Source organism: Nanorana parkeri, unplaced genomic scaffold (genome assembly GCF_000935625.1).
Source record: "Nanorana parkeri isolate BGI_ZX_2015 unplaced genomic scaffold, ASM93562v1 scaffold1396, whole genome shotgun sequence".
Taxonomy (NCBI): domain Eukaryota; kingdom Metazoa; phylum Chordata; class Amphibia; order Anura; family Dicroglossidae; genus Nanorana; species Nanorana parkeri.
In genome coordinates, this window is record NW_017307664.1 from 95,828 (window position 1) to 117,935 (window position 22,108).

Genomic DNA, 22,108 nt, shown 5'->3' on the forward strand with positions numbered 1-22,108 from the left:
GGGGGGGCGCCCGGTATTTTTAAAATTAGCGGTCATCAGCGGCTTGTGAGCCGCTGATGACAGCTATTAATTTAAAGGGGACAGTCTGCTGAACAGTTCTACTATAAGCTGATGGTCGCTAAAGCAACCATCAGCTTATAGTAGAGCTGTAAATGCCAGGTCCGTACGACGTACTGAGCTGGCCAGCTGGAAGCACTTTTTTAGCTCGTCCTTGGCAGCGAAAGGGTTAAAAAAAACATGAAATTAACTGTGGCAGCGCATGGCAAAGCTTTGTGATGCATTGCCGTGCGTTGTGATACCTTGTGTTGTAATTAAATATACGCCTGCATCATTTTATCACAACACCAACACAGCGTAAGAAAACATTTTAACATAAGTCGTGTTTTTACAGTTTTGCGTACCGTAATTTTGTTACCTTTTCGCAAAAAGGCGCAATTACAAATTTGCAAATATTTGTTATTTATTAACTCAATACAGTTTTATCTTTTAGATTGTCAGAAAATATTTTTTTTTGTGCGCTGATACTGATTTTAGTGTGCTTTATCAATTGAATTGTGTATTTTTTTCGGTTTAATATTAATTTGAGAAACATTTGCGCAATTATCGCACGGCCTACAAATTTAGTATCACCATCTTTTTATTCTACCGGCCTGCGCTTTCAGAAAATATATGGTTTGGGGGATCTTTTAAAAACGCTAGCAACGCAGCGGTTGAAAATCAAATCAATGGGAGAAATTGCCAAAAGGGCGTTGGCCAGCTGAATTGAAAAATGTTTCGGAGGGCTTGGCAGCGAAAGCGTTAAAGCATAAATGCAGCATTACTAAGGGTAGACATAATGATCAAGTATGCAAAGCATCGTTGCACATTATGGCACCTCTAGGTCTGCCCTCCTCTGGCGTTGACAGCTCCGCGATCCCTATCAGCACCGAGCTCCATCCCCTGCCGCTGCTTTCTTCTCTGCTTGTTTCATCTCCAGGGTCTTCTCGTCCCTTGTTGACCAATAGGCAGCCACTGATGATGTCATTTCTGCACAAGCATATTGTCCCAGCACCCGGTTGCATTCTCAGTATCTTACAGATGCATCCATCCGATATTTATTTGGAAGTTTTATCCATTTTAAAAATAAAAAAAGCATGTATCATTGTTATGCACCTATGGAGGTATGATAGCAGAATGCACAACAGGAATAGACTGACATACAGGGTTAGTGTGCGGTTGAAGGGACGTATATTTATTTAGTATGTATTCAAGAAAAATGCATATTAAACAGGATTTGTGAAGGCTCTGTGCCACTTTCTGAAGAGAGAAAATATGAATGATCCAGGGCATAGGAGACTCTCAATGAGCCAGACATACTCGTTAAATTCCATGCATCTGTTTTCGAGGTCTGCTGCCTCCCTGACCACCAACACAGGCGAGCGGCTGTGCCAGTTAGTGATCGCCTGGAATAATGTCCGCGGTGAATGGTGGGGAAAATCCCTGCTTAGTCACAGTGAAAGGTTAGTCATGGAAAATTAACCTTCCTAATAACAGACATGTTACACAGCACACAAACCGAACGTACAATTATTTTGCAAATGCTGAACAAGAAAGGAGAATTAGGAAGAAAGTCAAGTCAGTGTTTTAGCAGAATGGAAAGGATTTATGAAAAGCAATCTGGAAACTATACACATCTCTGAAAAGGCTGGTTCATGTTTAGATTTATTTTACTTTTTTTTTTTTACACAATGCAGATATTTGGATACAGGTATAACATGAAAAGCAACTGGTTGTATACAGCAGACAAGAAGTGTGAGAATGCTAGGAGGATACTAGGAGAAGACAAGACGGGCCTGCAGAGAGAAGACAGCTGAGCAACCTGACGGAGTGGCCCGAGGTTCTTCTATGTCTGTAGTCACCCATAGACCTGATCATTCACAAGAAGAAAAAAAAAAAGTATTGATGTCCACACAGTGGACAGGAACGTTTCAAAGTAAATTATTGGGTGTTTCATTTGAATGCACGATTTGACTTAATGCAATAAAGTTTAACGAACACATACATGTGTTACAATCAATACCCATGTAGGAGCACACCTTGTATAAAAGCAATCATATAATGTTTTGGAGCTCCACAGAACCACGTCATCGGGCTCACGTATCACAAAACCCTGACGAAGGCCCCTGCAAAATTAAATTATGGCCTTCATTAAAAAAGCTGCAGGCTGTGTTAGTGGCCTATCTTCACATGCAAAATCAATCAACAGGTGCTATAGCAACTCCAGTAAGGTGTGCAGTTGGAATATCTTGTACCATTAATATAATGAAGTCCATGAAAAACAAAAATGACTGATCTTATAAAACCAATCAAGTGTTCTTGTTGGGTATATTTCCCTGACCTGCTGTCATGCTGACATCACAAATATTTCCAGTGATGATACAGATAGTAATAAAGCACAAATTGCAACTCTTCTCAACAATATACAAGTACAAAAAAAGGCTGGAGCTCCACTTTGGATGAAATTGTGGCCTTCATTAAAAAGCTTCAAGCTGTGTTGGTGACATCTTCAAATACAGGTGCTATAGAAACTTATCTGCAAACGAGGTCAATTCCAGTAAGGCGTGCAGTGGGAATATCTTGTATCACTAATACCATGAAGTCCAGGAAAATATATATAACTAATGCTATAAAACCAATTCAAGTGTTCTTGTTGGGTATATTTCCCTGACCTCCTGACATCACAAACATTTCCAGCGATGATATAGATAATAAGTTGCAACTCTTCTCAACTCTAAGTAAAAATATTGCTGGGGATCCACTTAAAACACAGTGCATAGGGATGCTTTGATATCAATGCCAGTTATAAACATTAAAGGAGAACTATGAGGTGAGTGCTTTTCACTCACCTCATAGTTCTAGCCGACCTGTGACAATGAGACTGTCACAGGTCGGCTCAGTAGATTGGGAGGTGAGCGATCACATACCGGCGTTCGCTCACCTCTCGATCCTGTCACGGCTCTCTGCCGTGACAGGGGAGGGGCTGGATTCCCCTCTCCCTGATCCGCCAGCGGTGACTGGCGGAATGGACGGGGGAGGGTACACCTGGCTCTGTCTCTAGATAGGCAGAGCCAGCTGTCAGTCACGCAGCTGGGCGGATCCAGACAGAATTGTCAGAATCCGCTTCAGGTGCTGCGTCTCAGTATACCGCGAGCTACAGCGGTATACTGAGCCTAGGATGACAGGAGGACGCTAGTTTGTGTCCTCCCATTACCCTAAGGAGAACTATGTGGAAAAGCCTTAACCCCATAGTTCTCCTTTAATAAAATGATCTTAGCAGTGCAGCTTCCATATGTCGTGCCTAGGACATCTGCTATTCTATTCTCTCGCCTTGTGTAAGCGATGAGGATCGACTTCAAACGTACACAGGGTTTCCTGTGGAAGGTGAGTATAAGCTGATGCCTGGGCTCAAACAAAAGATTACTTTAACGTAAAATCAATGTAGTTTTTACCAAAAATTACTTCTTTAACCAGTTGACATCCGCGGTGTTAAACCCCCTTCCCATCCAGGCCATTTTTCAGTATTCAGCGCTGCGGTACTTTGACTGACATTTATTCCGTCATGCAGCGCTGTACTGAAATTAATTTTATACCCTTTTTAGGATCTCCCGTCCACTTCCTCCTGACGCCCTCCGAGCCGGTCCCGGGCCGCAGATGGGGCAGCAGATCCCGGGATTGCGAAAAAAATAGCACATATAGACAATTGGCGGGCTATGGAGCCGCCGATCGTATTAATAACTCCTCTTTGAAATTATCAGTACATAAACAACGTAGTAATGTTCGCTAGTAATGATTGTTTAAGCACAACCAAATCAACTATTATTCAATGAAAATATTTAGTTAAAATTTTACCACTTTTTAAGCGAACATCCTCTATAATAAAGACACAACACACTCACCTTCATTCTTCACTGATCCCCATCTTGCTGTTTCCTTGGCTTAAAAATTTTCCTGAGCCAATAATCCAAAATGAAGTATGCAGATCCTGAGTTCTGATTTTACTTGCTGAATGTTTGTAATAGGTTAGTACAGTGGCTTGAAAAAATATTCACCCTCCTTGGCATTTTTCCTATTTTGTTACCACCTGGAATTAAAATGGATTTTTACTTGGATTACATCTAGTGGACATACACAAAACAGTCCAAAATGGTGAAGTGAAATCAATAAAATAACCTGTTTTCAAAAAAGTATTAAAAAACAAGTGGTGCGTGTATATCTATTCAACCTCTTTGCTATGAAGCCCGTACATAAGATCTGGTGCACACTATTACCTTCATAAGTCACATAATTAGTTAAATAAATACCATATGTGTGCAATCTAAGTGTCACATGACCTCAGTATATATACACCTGTTCTGGAAGGCCACAGAGTCTGCAACACAACTGAGCAAGTGGCACCATGAAGGCCAAGGAGCTCTCCAAACAGGTCAGGGATAAAGTTATGGAGAAGTACAGATCAGGGTTGGGTTATAAAAAAATATTTCACATTTTGGAGTAATTGAGCACCATTAAATCCTTTATTAAAAAATGTAAAGAATATAGCAACAAACTTACTCAAGGACCAGGCAAGGAGGGCATTAATCAGAGAGGCAACAAAGAGACCAAAGGTAACCCTCAGGGAGCGACAAAGCTCCACAGAGGAGATTGGAGTATCTATTCAATGGACCACTTTAAGCTGTACACTCCACAGAGCTGGCCTTCATGGAAAAGTGGCCAGAAAAAAAGCCATTTCTTATTGCGTACAGAAACAAATAAGCAAACATGTTTGTTGTTCATGAAAAGGCATGTGGGAGACTCCCCAAACACATGGAAGAAGGTACTATGGTCACAAGAGACTTTTTTTCTGGTGCAAACCCAAAACCTCTCATCACCCCCAGAACACCATGTTTGTCATCGGAAGGGACTGGCAAACTAGTCAGGACTGAAGGATTGATGGATGGCACTAAATACATGGAAATTTTTGAGGGAAACCTGTTTCAGACTGCCAGAGATTTGAGACTGGAACAGAGGTTTACCTTCCAGCAGGACAATGACCCTAAGCTAAAGCAACAGTCGAGTGGTTTAAGGGGAAACATTTAAATGTCTTGGAAAGACCCCCTTGCATCAGTTGACTTACTGTCATCTGCGCAGAAATTCTTCAAATAGTGGAAAGCCAGGGGTGCAAATTTCCTTCATCACAAGACAAATCCATAGGCAGGTCGATCAAGGTAGAGCCTCTGACGAGTGAACTAGAACAGCCCTCCACATTTGTGGAAGACAAAGCACAAGCAAGTCTAGTAGTAGACATCAAGGAAAGCATGAATGAAGGAAGTATAGAGGGTGCCACTGCTGAATCTGACTTCAGAAATACTAGTTCTCTGGCTGTTATGCTGACCTTGACTACTCAAGGTCCATATAAAAGGTTAACCGCCAAAACAAACAGGAAGATTAAGAGCTCCAACTTTACGGGTTTTCTCCTGACATTAGAAGGTGCCACATAATATCAGAGTGAGGGTACGGTATGTGCTCATACCTACTGTGTGCAATTGTTGGATTAGTGTAGAATGGAAAAATGGAAGAGACATTGGAAAATATAATGTATAGGACGGAAATGACAGAGATGGCTCTGCATGTCATTGCCCAGGGTGGCCTTACAGATGGGAAGGGCCCACAGGGCCCACTGATGGGCCCACAGTGGGATGTACCCACTCAATGAGCATTGACATTGCTGCTTATAACCTCCACCACAATCACGTGACAGCGTAACCATACAGGAGTACAACTGGAAGACAGGGGTTGTCACGTCACAATGGGAAGTGTTCAAATCACGTGACAGCGTAACCATACAGGAGTACAACTGGAAGACAGGGGTTGTCACGTCACAATGGGAAGTGTTCAAATCACGTGACAGCGTAACCATACAGGAGTACAACTGGAAGACAGGGGTTGTCACGTCACAATGGGAAGTGTTCAAAGCAGGACCTCCAGGTATTATGTTAATGCACACTGCAGATTTAAAAAGACTGAAAATTATTTGTGAATGCATAAACTTATCAAAGCTTATATGTGATTCAAAGGTTTACTTCACCTTTCTAAACATATTTTATGTTACACCCAGGAAACATTATTATTATACAGGATTTATATAGCGCCAACAGTTTGCTAAGGGCTTTACAATATAAGGAAGACATTACAATCACAATACAATTCAAGACAAGATGGTAAGGATGGCCCTGCCCCCGAGGACTTAAAATCTAAAAGGGAGGGGGAAGTGATACATGAGGAGGTAGCTGTGTGGGGATGAATAGTTTGAGAACATGATGGTTGAGTGGTTAGGTTGAGGTAGGATACATGGTCACATTTCTCAACCTCACACCCTCAAACCACCATCCACTTACCTGAATAGCCCTGCACTTATCCCTGAAGTGCCCTTTTGAATTTCAGACATTGCGCATTGTTCCACCCACAAAGCTGCGTCATCCATTCACAAATTCTGTAAATGGTAAGACTACATTTGCCACCATGGCACAGAAATGCCGTTACAAGGATGGTGATGTCACCACACTTGTAGTCCATTGTTTCCTTCCTCCAGCCCCATGACAAAAAGGCTGTAACCCCATACGGACCTTGGGCTGTGATGTAAATCATGCAGGAGCCAAGCAATTGCACTGATTGTGCAATACTCTGCAGGCTTCACTGCAAAAATGTAATCAATGCAAATGTTTTATTTTTATCAATGTGGATGAGTTTTTTTTAAATTGTTTCAAAAGGTGGACATTTCCTCTAATGATTGGGTTTTATCACACTAGATTTACTGGTCATTTTTTCCTCAAAAAAAAAATAAAAAAATGAAGGTTATTATGAAGTCTATAAATAAATCTTAACTGATTGTTACAGATCTACCGTGACAAACATTAGCTTCTGTATGGAAACAACCACGCATTGAACTTTGGCAACATAAAACTTTTGTTTTCTGGAGACATGAGACGCAAATCACCGCTACACCTTCTGCACAACAACAGCAAGCTACATACCTTCATACACCGTGTTTCCCCCGAAAATAAGACAGTGTCTTATATTTTTTTTGGCTCAAAAAAACACACTAGGTCTTATTTTTGGGGTAGGTCTTATTTATTTTTATTTATTTTTATGTACAACAACCCATACTTATTCATGTAGAAAAGTCTACATGTATTCATGTAAAAAAATATGGTGATCAGGTCAATCAGGGGTGCCGTACCTTTTCAAGAGCAATATGGTAACCAATTGCTGGCCAGAATGAGCGAAGCGTGCTTTTACTATTATTCCTCACAGGCTCCCCTGCATTTGGTATCACTCCGCCTGTGACAGGAGCCGGCGCTATAGAGGAGGCATTGGCTTATGCGGCTCTGCTCCCTCCGGTGCCGCCTCGCTTCCTCTAGCGCTGGCTTCATTGACACCGCTGATTCTCTCCTGCCTCTCCCGCGGCTCTTCAAGTTCCCCCCTATGCCACCACCGGCCCTAGTAATGGTCACAACTAGGTCTTATTTTCGGGGTAGGTCTTATATTTGAGCAATTCCCATAAATAGTACTAGGTCTTATTTTCGGGGTAGGTCTTATTTTCAGCGAAACAGGGTATATATTACAGGCCTTTTGCCGATCCGGGTGACAGATTATTGCTGAGCCAAAACGCCTTTCAAAAGGCATCTATTTTTTTTTTCTTCTTCGAGGACCATGCAAAAGGTCCTGAATTCAACGGCGAACAATATATTACAAAGTTCTAAAAGCACAAACGTCTTTTTGTTTCTATATAGCGATCTCTCGCAGTTTATAAATCTCAGCTTGAAATACAAGACCTGAAATAATGAGACATTTTCCCCTCGGAGATTCTCGGCAGTCCGCTTATATTTTATAGGACGCGGCAGTTAGATTTAAAGAGCGTTTCAGCAAATCCGTGGAGCTTTTGTTTGATTTATATTGCTAATGACACATTATGGATTATTTCACCTAATAGCATAAAAAAATAAATAGACAGAATGTATGGGGTTTCTGAACTTCATGCAGAAAAAGAGCTGAGCCTCGGGGTGTAATATGCAGTATTTACTGTAGTATGTCTGATGTACAATGTGCTGCGGTACTGATTGCTCTATAGTTTTGGATCTTTACCCAAATACGCTTAATCAAGCATGTTTAGCAGTTGGCAGAGGAAGCCAAAAGGGATGTAGTAGGCTACCAGGCTCCGCTACGAACATCTATTCATCAGAGAAGTGGTTTAACGAGTAAGGCATCAAAGAGCTACGACTCTCTTCATCAACGCAGCATATGAATGAAGAGACTATAAATATCAGATGTAAGGATCAGCAATGCCGTTAATAAGGCCGGCTACGGGATTTAGGAACAAGCCTCCGGGAAGCCCTTCATACAAGATGCTTTGGTATCAAATGACCAAGACTACGAAAGAGCCGATGGATACGATTTATGGTCATTTTAATGTCAGATGTAAAGTGAGCAGGGGTGTAATTATGTATGACATAGTATAAGGTTTCCATGCCCCTCTCCAAACTTTATAATAAAAAGAGAACCAGTCAGGTTGCCGCTAACCTAAAGAGCATGGCCGTTTCATATCATGTTGGTAGGGATGCACTGATACCGATACTAGTATTGGTACCGATACCGAGTACTTCCGGTCAGAGGGAGATTTCCTCTGACCAGCAGTGCCACAAGGGAACATGGAGCCGGGAAGCCGGCTTGATGCTGATTGGCCGGGAAGCTGTCTTCCCAGCCAATCAGAATCGAACCGGCCAAACAGATCTGATAATATGGTAACACAAACTCCATCCTGCAGACATCGCATTCCCCTCACATCACATCCATATCCACCCTCAGGAGCAGTCATCACCTTACCACAGATGTCCCTCGGCCAGCCGGGCAGAAGCCGCTCTCCAAGCCGCTTTACCTCTCATGAATAAATATCTGTACTCGATACCGAAAAACCGGTACCGGTGCATCCCTACATGTTGATGTGCTTATCTCCACACACCACCAACGTGTGCTACTATTAATAGCTTTATAGTATGAGGGAGAATTAGAAAGTAAAGGCAATTTATCAATTACGCTGTAACTGGAACAGAGAAGCTTGCGCAATGCAGCCCGTTGGATAGCTCAGACTTTAATAGAGTGGTAGTCACGTGGACAGAAACATGGACGCTCTGCTGCAAGATTGCACCATCGAAGGACAACGTTCTGTAGTGTGCATTCTTTGGGCAGAGGGAGTGAGACCGGCGGAAATTTGCCATAGCGCATGATGACTTAGGATACAGGAAAGTCTGTACAGCCTGTTGAGGTTGTGCACCAGTTCAGATAGTATGAAGAAGATTGGAGTATTCTGGTGAAAATCGTCACTGGCAACAAGACATGGGTGCACAACTACGACCCGGAGAACAAAAGGAAGGAGGCACTCCATGGTCGCAGGCTCAACTCAGAAGTAAAAGAAGTGGTGCACACCGGGCTTCAGCAGCAGTCGAAAAGCTACATTAAGCCTGAAGCAGGGCTAAATGTAGAAAAATAACGGCTGTGCCGTTCCTCTACTCCTTGCCTTGGTGGCCTTGTGGGGAATCCGGCCCTGGTGATACCAAATGTGTGCTACAATCACTGTTTACATACATGTGTGCAACCTATATGGGTGCTTGCATTTGCTTGTGGAGGGTGGCGTTGCTTTTAATTTTAATAGATTTTTGTTATTTTTATGTTATTTATTATACTTTACTTTTTCTTTTTTTTTTATTATTACTTTATTGCTATTACAAGGGGGGCCAATAAGCCCCTATTTGATAGCATTGGCAGTGGCAGGTACCTAAATGCTGTTGTGATTTACTGCAGAACAAACAGCGTTGTCACTCTATTACAGGAAGAGGAATAATAAGAGATCTAGTAGTAGGATCAACCAGTAATTGTGGCCTGCATCATGTATTTCCTTTTTTATTTTGACCATAATTCATAATTCCATAATTCTTTACGTAAGTAGCCTTTAGGTAAGCAGGCTCAGCCCTTACGAGTCATCTTGTGAAGCAAGCATTAGGTGCTGTATTAGGCCTAGAGGGTGATTACGGCTGAGATGTCACCACGTTTTGGTTTTGCCAGTCCCGAGCTCTGGGGGTGAATGCAGCATAAGCAATGGATTAGGGAGTCCTGCACGTCTTTCGCCTTTGAACCACACTGAACATGGCAGTTTGAGGTTTTGGAAAGGCTCCTTGCATTCACTTTTTTTTTTTTTTTTTACACAAGTTCTCCAAACCGTCCAAAAAGGTAGCAAAGATATTTTAGCGAAATGGGGATTGGCAACCAAAACACACAAATTACGTCCAGCTTTAATTAAAGAGTCTGCCTTCTGCTGGCTCCTAAATAAGCCATTGTGTGAAGTATTAAGGCTCTAAACTCTGCATTTAGCAGATTTATAGTAATGCAACATCCAAGTGTTGGAAGTACAGTGGAAATCACTTAAGGGATTAGCTGCTAAGGTAGTAAAACATATAAAATGCACCGAGAGGTGTGAGCCAGGGCTGAGGGTGGAATATATGATTAAAACCTGTATAACCAATGAGCACAAAAATACACCTCCAGGCTTAGTACATTTTCATATTCATCAGCAACTTTAAGTGGTGAACCTAAGAGGGTGGATGAACCTCAGAATCAGAAGATAATCAGATCTTTAACAGTAAAATGCAGCAATAGTTTTCATTATTTGTATTTATTATTTATATATATATATATTTTTATTCTATTCAAACAGTAAAGAGCCAACACATTTCAGGGAAGGCAAATCCCCTGTCACGATCTGGGGTCTGGGGCGTGTGAGCTTTCGGGTCTTGCGGAGCGGGTTAGGGTCGCTGGCTGGGGTGACGTCTGGAATGTTAGTCACAGGAAGCTTGGGGACTAAGTCTGTGCATTCATAAGGTCGCACTGGAGGTGCAGGATCTAAGAAAGGCCTTCCAGGTTGCAGGCCTCTAGCGCACCCGCACAGACTCTGGTTGCACCCGCCACAGAAGGCTGGTTCTAGAAACCGAGGTGCTGGATACAACAGCAGGCAGGGATGAAGCCTATTCACAGACTGCGGTTCTGGATACTGAGGGTCACAAAGGTAGAAGTCCAAACAATAGTGTGATAGGAGGCAGCAACAACCCAGCAATCCGGGATTCACTGAAGAGTGAAGCTGCGTGGAACAAGCAGCCACACAAAAGGACAGACACGCAGATAAGCACAGGCGCAAGGGCTCACTGAAGGAGATGATGATAACAATCCACTTGCTGGATGTGCAGGATCTCACTGGGAGCACAAGGGAATCCAGAGACACACAGGGAACAACGTAGGTAGTAGCAATCCGCAGGGATTCGAGGGCAAACGATACACAGGGGGTCCGACTGGGTGTAAAGACACGTTGCTAGCACTGGAGGTGCAGGATCTAAGAAAGGCCTTCCAGGTTGCAGGCCTCTAGCGCACCCGCACAGACTCTGGTTGCACCCGCCACAGAAGGCTGGTTCTAGAAACCGAGGTGCTGGATACAACAGCAGGCAGGGATGAAGCCTATTCACAGACTGCGGTTCTGGATACTGAGGGTCACAAAGGTAGAAGTCCAAACAATAGTGTGATAGGAGGCAGCAACAACCCAGCAATCCGGGATTCACTGAAGAGTGAAGCTGCGTGGAACAAGCAGCCACACAAAAGGACAGACACGCAGATAAGCACAGGCGCAAGGGCTCACTGAAGGAGATGATGATAACAATCCACTTGCTGGATGTGCAGGATCTCACTGGGAGCACAAGGGAATCCAGAGACACACAGGGAACAACGTAGGTAGTAGCAATCCGCAGGGATTCGAGGGCAAACGATACACAGGGGGTCCGACTGGGTGTAAAGACACGTTGCTCGATCATGAACTGAACATTTAACACTGAGGTTCAGAGCGGATTGGCAGGAAGCCGAGCACCTCGGACAGGAGGCAAAACCCGGCGCCGGATCATAGCACAGGGAAGTGTGACATCCTCTTTCATCAGTGCCGATATAGGACAAATGGTAAGTCTGGTTTTTCATAGTGAAGCTGTGTGAAACATCTGTGGCTGTGCATTTTGAAGATGTTTGAACCATCAACAGGTTGAAGGAATCCAAGAGCCCTGGTGGCAGGCATGGAATTCTACCACATACAAAAATGCTGTCTGAAATACTTGTATCAAGGCATCCTCCGGGTTTGAGCAACTTACAAAACTTACCATAGGTATGATAAACTTCGGCAGTTTAGAAACAGCAGCTCTACCCTTGTCTCCAATCCCACTTTTTGTACCTCGGTGCTTACTACTAAGGCCCAGATTGGTGGCTAAAACATGTAAGCATTTGTTTGCTGCTGTTATTTCTGCCTTTTTACAAATAAAGTACTGGGTGGACAGATCCCTTGTGAGTGCCGGTTTTGTATCTATTGCTCTGTATGCCAAGCTTCACCTCTGTCTACAGCTATCTAAGATGTACATATACCTGACCACAGTAAAGCTTCAAATACATAGTAAGAAGATAAAGCGCCTCCGGAGCTTAGGTGATAATTATAGCATTGGAGAGCATTGGACTACACTGCCGTTGGCCACAGATGCTATGGTGTGTATTCATAGCAATGTGCGTAGCTGTCACGTACCTGATGGAGCTTGAGATGACGAGGGCGGCCCCTCTCTTGCAACTCTGGTCCCAGAAAGCCTGGTAGAGAAGACAGGTAGTCTGGGGCACAGCGGGGCACGAGTGCCTGGATGAGGACTTCGGTACCAGAGGGTAACTCGTACGGTCTCTTGCCGTGAGGGATAATATAAACGCACAGCAGGGAGGCAGACAGAGAGTAAACGAAGTCAGGCAGACCGGATCAGCAACGTGCGGGCAGAGAGGTTGTATGGCATAAGGCAATCTCGTGGTCGGGTCACAGGCCGGGTTTGGTAACAAGCGGGCAATGCAGGAACAGGCAGGGAGCAGGAGAATCGTCTAGACAAGCCAGGATCAGGATACCAGAAGGTCAGCGGAGTCAGGAGCAAGCCGGAGTCAAAACCAACAACTAATAAACCAAGGAACAGACACAGGATACTAGGCACAAGCTGAAAGAGTACTCAGCACTGGAGACATGGAGGAGCTGAGTTTAAATAGCCCGTTTGGCGCCACAACACGTCGCAGATGCGCGCACGTGACGTGCTGCGCGCACGCGCACGGACGTCTACGCGAAAGTGCACGGCCCGGCCCGACACTGCGGGTCACGCCGTGCTCGCGCGCATGCGCAGACGCCATCTGCTGTGTGCAGTGTTCCTGACAGTAGCAGGTATTGCACACTGCATGAGCTACTCGGCTAATGCAACTATTCTACCTTGCCAGCCTAGAGATCCAGCATTGGACATGTGTATGTGGTGGCTAAGCTGGTATTGGCAAAGATAGCTATGCCTTACTACACATATGCAGCCAGCTGATATGGACTTATTGGTCTAGCTGCCTACAGGGCCGGATTTCCCACAACCGAGGCCCGGCCTTGGGGCAGCAGGGAGTAGATGGGCAGCAGGGGTGTGGAATTCCTATCTCCCGATCCTCGAGACATGCAGTTGTTTTCGACATTTAGCCCTGCTTTTGGGCAAGCAGGGCTAATTGTACAGTGGGGAAGCCGCCGCTTGTTTTGTACAAGTGATCTCGGTGATGGCGCTGAGATCACTTGTATGCAGCCTGCATACAGGGGGGCGCATTGAGGAACCTGGCATTGGGGCAGCACAGAGAGTAAATCCAGCCCTGGCTGCCTATATGTGATTGGTAAAACCCAAGCGCCATACCATAATAATGTCACCAATAGGGAGCACTCTACAGTATTGAGGATAAGTAAAACATAAATCTTTTACCAGGGGAACACTACGCCCAATCCCGAGGATTACATAGGACTGTTCCTTAGCCTATGGACAATCTGAACATGAAGTCAATGCAAGCCCAGAGGTGGCCTCAATGAGGTGGTGAACAATCACTGTGATTACTTGCAGAAAAAAACCCTTCTTCATGGACACAGTACAACTCTTTGTAAGTGAAACCACACCACAACAAAAACATATCCTGTTTAAGCTGTGCTGACGTCAAAAGTGTGTGTTTACTGTCTGTGCTGGACAGGGTGCCACGGTTTCTGGCCCCGAGCAACGTGGAACACAAAGTATCTGCGCTCTTCCAAAACCAAGATTACTGCACACTTTCAAGGTAATTGATACATAAATGAAAAGTTACGGGTAATGATCTGAGCGTATTTCTGGGCTGTCAAATGTTTTATGGACATTCTTCGGCATTCGAATTTGATACATACTTTGCATATAGAGCACTGCCCTGCGTGTTTTATGGATTTACTATTTTAAGTGCAGACACGTTATAAATTCAAGCAACATTGAAATCGGTCCCTGCTCCAGAGGAGCTTACAATCCTACATCCATACAGTAATATTGGCTTTCCACAGCGTTCTGTGTGTAGATAACTATCGAAGCTGCGTGGGATAAGGTTAGATAAAAAATGTATAGGTTGAAGGAAAAATAACATGCAAATCTATCACGTTCAACCTTCACAGTCCCAAACTTCAACATGTGTGATCCAAAGGAAGACACAACAAAAGCCTCCAAGCAACTCTGGCCAATCCCGGCGAACTAAAGTTATCAAAAAAATATAAGCTTTTGGAACACTAGACCTCTTCTTCAGATGCACTGAAAGATATATTCTCCAAATATACTTGAAGAACCCTGTTGTTTCAAAAGCTGGTATCAGTTAGCCACTATAAGGTATCCCTTTGCCTTCTCTAATGGAATATGCATTCTTGTGTAACAAAGTACATCCAATGTTCTGCTTGCCTCTCAGGAGAAAATACATTTTATGACACAATGCAGCACCAAAGACTACATCCCTGCATAAAAATACCATCTTTTATTATTGTATATGGGAACGCCCCTTCTGGTACTAACAATATTTGCAGTTCATCCATATACAGTTGATGTCCCCTTGTCCTTTTTTTATTCTTTATTTAGACATGGCAAATGCCAATCAGAAGGGAAAGGTGCCATTAGGTGTCAGGAATGCCTAATGCAGTACAAAGGCCAGGAGTGTGCAATGCAAAGTGCAGGGGTCAGTGTGCAGGAATCAGGAGTATGTGACACACAGAGAGCAAGGCTCAGGATTGTGTGGGCACAGTGTGTAGGGGATAGGAATACATAATGTACAGGCCAGCAAGCACAGAAGAATCAAAAATGGCCCCTCTCCTCCCAGTACAAATCCCCCTCTGCCCCCCCACCCCCCCAAATCCCCCTCAGTACAGATCTCTCTGTCCCAAATTCCTCCTAGTACAGAGCTGTCTCTCCCTAATTCACCTACAGTACAAACTGCCCCCAAATCCCCTTTCCCCCCCAAATCCTCACAGTACAGACATCTTCCCCCCCAAGATACAGTGACATAAAGTGGCATGGCACAGGGGTAGTCCAGAGACACTTGTTTCCCTGGAACAGACCACTCAAAACGGGGACTGACCCCAGGAAATGGGAAGAAATGGTAACCATGGGGTCTATATTGTGTATATTTGGATTACTACTAGCGGCTGCACTGTATATTTAGTTTAATTGTTTTCTCTAGCATTGTATCACTTTGTAAAGCGTTACAGCTCCATGGATTTGGCTGCTAATTCTATGCAGATCAAATACAGATGTGTCAATCTTTTGGGCAAGTCCAGATCCATCAAAAGCCATTAATGTTTAAATGTCTTCTGCAGTTGGTGTCACTTCCAGAGACCTGGGTGCTCAGACCTCTTGGGGCAGACAAACGTGCTTGTACTGAAAACATTTGCTCCAAAAAGAATGGGTTAGAAAAGTGTTTACCAAGGAAAAACAAGTTTTGTTTGTTGACAACATGTACTGAACAAATAAACAAACCAAAAAAAAAGGCTTCAGGACACAGCCCAATAGAAGTCTATGGGGCTGTAATACGCAGGCGGGACCAGAAGATTGAGACTTGCACCCCTGGAGATAAACAAATACCAGAGGCTGAAGCTGCTTGATCAATTTGGGTAGGAGGGTGATTAGGACTGCCACAAATGTATATCATCATGGTCTAGAACATTGGTATTCCTCATTCTACAATTACCATTCATGTATTCCCCTAGACCTCAATGAAATAAACAAAGCCCTAAGAAGGAGGCGGGAAGCCTAAAATCTCAATCTCAAAGAGGTGAAAACATCAGCCCCAGTGACCCACATTTCCCAGGCTCACTTGGTTCCACCTGAAGGGTACCTGTCAAAAGGTTAGAAGATCTGCATTGAGAAGGTACATTTTTATAGACTTTAGAAAAAAGAAAAGTGAATGTACCTCCATACGTTCTTGCTTAACTTCATCAATTTCATCTTCCTCCATCAGGGCCAGCAGCTCCCCGGTCTGGTCAATGGAGTTCAGGAAATCTTGAGCTAGCTTCTGACGTTTATTGGCATTATTGTTGGCTGCCAGCTTCTCTGCACACAAGAGAAAAGCAGAAACATATAAATGATGCTGTATCTGTGTTGGCACAACAGTATTTAGAGGAAATGTTGTCTGCCCACCATTCTGAATATCATTTTTATTTCTATAGAATGACATAGAAATGCAACGCTTCAGGGCCTTACAGGGCCCTTTCATCAGACAAAGGGACACTTTGCCTGATACAGGGGCCCTGCAAGGCCCCAACACTTATATGGACTTATATGTCATGATAAAGGAATAAAAATTATTTTCAAAAGCAGAATGATGTGCAGACAACATATCCTCTAAACCAGTGGTTCTCAACCTGTGTAACCTCAGGACTCACATTTGTCCTTGGTCATTTAGTGGTGACCCAAGTACACCGCACTGGAACGCACAGCATTGCGGCCCCATGCGTTCCGGTGCAGGCGTTCGAACTGTGGGTGGGAGGTACGTTTGGGGTAATGCAACACACCTCCCACATCAGAATGTGCGGTAGGTGCGATTGCGTGTAAGGCGCGTTAATCACACTTGACTGTGCAATTGACGCACTGTACTAGTGTTAATGGGCCCTTAAAAACACTGACAGACACACACAACTACAGACACAATCTCACACACATACACACTCAAAAAAAAACAAACATAAGATCCACTGAGTCTCCCTACCTTACGAGAACTGGAGTGGATCCTCAGCCTGGGTTCCAATGTGGGCTGCTGTGCTGTGATAGAGCTCCATCCATATGTGCATTGCTGGTACAGCTCCCTTGCGTGCCCTATAGAGGTGCCAGGAGCCAAAATGTAAATAAAAGTAAATCACCGGCACACACTTGAAGGGTTTTTAAAGTATTGATATGTTTATTCAATACCCAATGTCACATACTGTCATACGGTGCTAACGTTTCGGGTCCATACAGGGATCCTTCATCAGAGCGACATTCCTGTCGTTGGCTTTCATCGTATGCAACGTATGACAGTATGTGACATTGGGTATTGAATAAACATATCAATACTTTAAAAACCCTTCAAGTGTGTGCCGGTGAATTACTTTTATTTACTATTAGTGTTTTGCACGGCGCCATCCGTGTGGTCACCTGGGCACCACATATACCTTGTGGTTTTGAGATCGTGGCAGTGCGAATGGGATTTGGACTTTGTTGTGAGGAGCCAGAATGTGACGTCATTCCAGTCCAGGCACCTCTACAGGGTACGCAAGGGAGCTGTAAGCAATGCACGTATGGATGGAGCTCCCTTGCGGCCATAGCCCCAGCCCATCACCCCACCCCACCTCAAGCTGACAGTCGGCACCGAGCAGTATATTTTAAATGGCTGCTTGGTGTGAGAACTGACAGTGCTGCACTATGGGGAGGCAGTGGAGCCTCTTCCCTACAAAGGTGGTTGGCATGCGGTGACCCACTGAAAACAGGGTCACGACCCACCAGTTGAGGACCAAGGATCTAAACTGTATACTGTGGCACCATCAACCAGTTGTTCCAGCACCCATTGGATTCTGGGGGACATCTGTATGTGTGTGAAGGAGACACCACTAAGATATGTGTTGGGACTATGACACACTGAAGATTCAGATACATCTAGCAAGGAAAATGAAAGTGCATTGTTGAAGGATTACTTAATGAATGGTTTTTAACTGGCAGATTGGTAAAGCAAGTGGATAGGCCAGTGTGTGAATAGGTGATCGGCCGACAATGCCCAAAGCTGCTTGACAGAAAAATGCTCTTTAGCCAATGAACGATGGTTCCCCAAACTCTGGACCTCTATATTATTTCTCATTAAAGTGAACAGTGAACTTGGTGCTACATTAAAACTAGACATTTGCAAAGGTGCCTCCAAGCGCCCCAAAATCTATGGCACTCTGATAGGCACTCAGCCTTAACTTCCTATGGTCACCAGCTACACCCGCCTCCTGAGTCTTTTACTAGTCAGTTACTGTGATAGGTAGCGTTCTTGCTGGGATATGGATGGATATTTTTACTTGGCAACTTACAGATTCTAAAGGTCTATTCAAACCATCTGCGTTGGCCATTTCCAACACAGCCTCAATGCAAGACAAGGCAAATTGCCTCGTCACGGATGGTGTGCGTTCACACCACGGCCCTGTGGTAGGAACACGTGGTGTGCGCTATAAAAAAGTAAGGCATGCTTTACTTTTTTTCAAAGCAGCAGGATGTGATGCGGTACAACCACCTCCCACCCCACTGTGCCCATAGAACTGAAAGAACACAGTGCCATAAGCTGGCATCAGCACTTTGGCACTGTGCGATTAGCGCAGTGTCTAGTGTAAATGAGCTCTTAATGTGATTCATTTACTAAAACATAGAAAGTGCTGTGACACATTTGCCACAGGATGTAAACAAAACAACGGGGTTGGTAAGTATACATCTGTGTCGGGGGTGGGTGGGATCAATTAGGTCAGTTTAAAGGGGCCAAAAGGATAAGTGCACCTTTCCTTTAATTCTCCTATAGCATCTTCCAAGAGGAAGTTCTAAGGAATTAAATAAAACAAACCAATTTAGGATCTCTTTAGAGCAGGGGCGCCCACTATTTTTCGTCTGGAGATCTACTTTTCAAATGACGAGCTTATTGAGATCTACCAACGAAAAAACACCTGCATTCAGGGGCGGGAGGGGGCGTGGCGGTGCATTGAAGTCAATGGCACCGCAGCCAGGCTCCGCAGGCAGGCCCCTCGCCCACAGTGCGATCGCCTGCATTAGTGCCTGTGTTCCAGTCCAGTGCGATCCGCAAAAATGCTGCGAGCACTATTTTTGCAGATCGCACTGGACCGGAATGCAGGCACTAATGTGCCTGCGTTCCGAGTGCGGGCGATCGCAATGTGGGCGATGCCATTGACTTCAATACAGCTCCACACCCCCTCCCGCACCTGAACGCAGGGAGTCGGCCGGCTTACATTCCAGTGCGCCCTACAGGTCCCGGCGTCCTGTCCTCCCGTGGTGCTCGTGTGGCCGACGTTGCACATGGGGTGTCCTGCACCTTTCCATCTGCAGCGTCTGACACATTCAGCCGGCAGCCGCACGAGCACCACGGGAGCATAGCCGTAGCCAGCTCCTTTTGCGCCTGAGGCAAGGAAAAAAAACAAAGTTTTTTAAATTTATTTTTTACTATTTTTTATTTTATTTTCATTATTTATTTTTATTTATTTTAAATTTTCATAATAATTTTTTTTTACTCTTGGGGGGGCTTCGGGGAAATATTAGGGGTCTAAAAAGCCCCCTGATATTTCCCTTTTAAAATAGAAAAAGAAATTGAGGACACATAGTCCTCAATCTTTTTTTCTGCAGCCTCTATTCTAAATGAATGGAAAGCACAGAGGCTTCCCATTCATTCAGAAAATATTTCCTATCAAGCAGTTTCTGAATGGGGAGGAGCCTCTGTACAGAGTGCTTCTCCCCATTGAGAAACTCATGAATGAACGGGACGTGATGTAAATCAATTATATAATTCATTTATAACTGTGGACACATAGTACTATGTGTCCCCAGTTATTTACAAACACCGGAGTGATCAGAAGATCGCTCCAGTGTTTGTCCTGCACAGAGGATTGGGGGGTGTCGGAGCCGCTGTGACAGAACGGACGAGCAGTGAGGGGAGATAGAGGCGCCGGCTGTCAGATCCTGGACGAGCGTCTCTCTCTCCTCACCGCTCTTCATTAGTTCTGTGTCAGCGGCTCCGTCCTCCGCCCTCCCCCGCCGCCGGTTCCTTCACTTCTTCTCGGATCCCCGCTGGGGAGAGCAGCGGGGATCCAGAGAAGCGGCGGGAGGAGAGGACATGGCGATCTACCAGTGACCGCTACGCGATCGACTGGTAGATCGCGATCGACCTTGTGGGCACCCCTGCTTTAGAGAATACAATTACATAGTTACATAGTATTAGAGGTTGAATAAAGACACAGGTCCATCAAGTTCAACCTTTGTGTTTCTGTGCATACATGTGTAGATAAGAGTGCCTGTGTGGTCTAGTTTTTAAGAGTACCTGTACCCCTGTATGTTACGGTCCCTGAGGAAGGTATCTAAATTATTTTTGAATGAATCAATACTCTCAGCTGATACCACGGCTTGTGGAAGAGAGTTCCAAAATATAACCGCTCTAACTAAAAAGAATCCCCTACGCCCTTTGTGGTTAAATCTTTTCTCCACCAGTTTTAGGTGGTGGCCTCTAGTCTTTGTTATGGAGTTTACAGTAAAAATGTTATTGATGATGTTGCTATCACCACTAAACATTTTGTACATCAGAATTATGTCCCCTCTTAATCTCTTCACTTGCAGCATGAAAATGTTTAAATTTAGTAACCTTGTCTCATAGCTTTGGTCCTCCAGCCTCTTAATTAGTTTAGCTGTCCTTCTCTGGACTCTCTCCAGCTCAAGGACATCCTTTCTGTGGATCGGTGACCAAAACTGAACCGCATACTCCAGATGAGGCCCAACCAGCTATCTATAAAGTGGCCAAATTATTGCTTCGTCCCTACAGTACATTCCCTTTTTAATACAAGACAGGACTCTGCTTGCTTTGTTTGCCGCAGCCTGGCATTGCAAGCTATTATTCAATCTGTGGTCTACAATGACCCCCAAATCTTTTTCCATTTCTGACTTCCCTAGTGGAGTTCCCATTAATATGTATTCTGCTTGCCTATTTTTAACCCCAAAATTTTAACCCCATATATTTTTCAACATTAAACCTCACCTGTCAAATAGTTACCCACTCCCCTATTTTATCCAGGTCCTCCTGTAATGTTATAATGTCTAATCCCGTGTCTATTACCCTCCAAATCAACTGCAAACATAGAAAAATGGCTATTAACACCCTCCCAAATATCATCAATAAACATATTAAACAGTATTGGGCCTAGCACAGAACCCTGAGGCACGCCACTCTCCAGCACAGACCAATCTGAAGATGAGCCATTTATAGATACTCCCTTGACGCGTTCCTGTAGCCAGTTCTCTTGTAACCATGTACTCACCATGTCATCTACGCCCAAAGACCTCAGCTTGTGTATTAATTGTCTATGTGGTACTGTGTCAAATGCCTTTGCAAAATCCAGGTACACTACATCCACCGGCCTCCCTCCATCCAGATCTCTACTCACCTCTTCTTAGAATGTTACCGTGTTACCCCGAAAGTAAGACCTAGAGCTATCTTCAGGGATTTCTGTAATACCTACCCCGAAAATAAGACCTAGTTCGGTGGTAGGTGGCAGGTATAAAACATGTCAAGACCGCAAAAAACTTTCTGGCCTCAGCTCCCTACACACCTGTCTGCCTCGGCTGTTACGCAAAAACTTTGATGCATACACGGCGGGGGACTGACCACCGTGCCGCATCTTCCGCCCGCCGGTACGCCCGCGCACACACACCTGTTTGCCTCGGCTTTTAGGTACTTAGAGCTGCCGCTGAAAGCTACATTTCCCAGCAGGCACAGCCTGGCATGGCCAGTGGGGTCGAAGTGAGGTCAGCTGAGGTGAGGGAACTTCTGACTGGTGGCTCCCTGGATGGCATCAGAGCAGAGAGCTCCAGACAGCTGCAGCCAGGTACCGTACTGTGACACTGTGTGACAGTTTTCTTTCACTCACTTT

The 22,108-nt window shown here is 44.5% G+C and overlaps 1 protein-coding gene across 1 annotated transcript in view; it reads right to left on the reverse strand.

The window, feature by feature from the left end:
• Positions 1 to 22,108, reverse strand: part of SUPT3H (SPT3 homolog, SAGA and STAGA complex component) — a gene marked incomplete at its 3' end in the record, with an annotated part of 341,779 nt that overhangs the window by 32,944 nt on the left and 286,727 nt on the right. Inside the window, exon 6 of the mRNA XM_018569782.1 lies at positions 16,375 to 16,514. Coding sequence (XP_018425284.1) covers positions 16,375 to 16,514 — 140 coding nt within the window. The remainder of the gene's footprint in view (positions 1 to 16,374; positions 16,515 to 22,108) is intronic.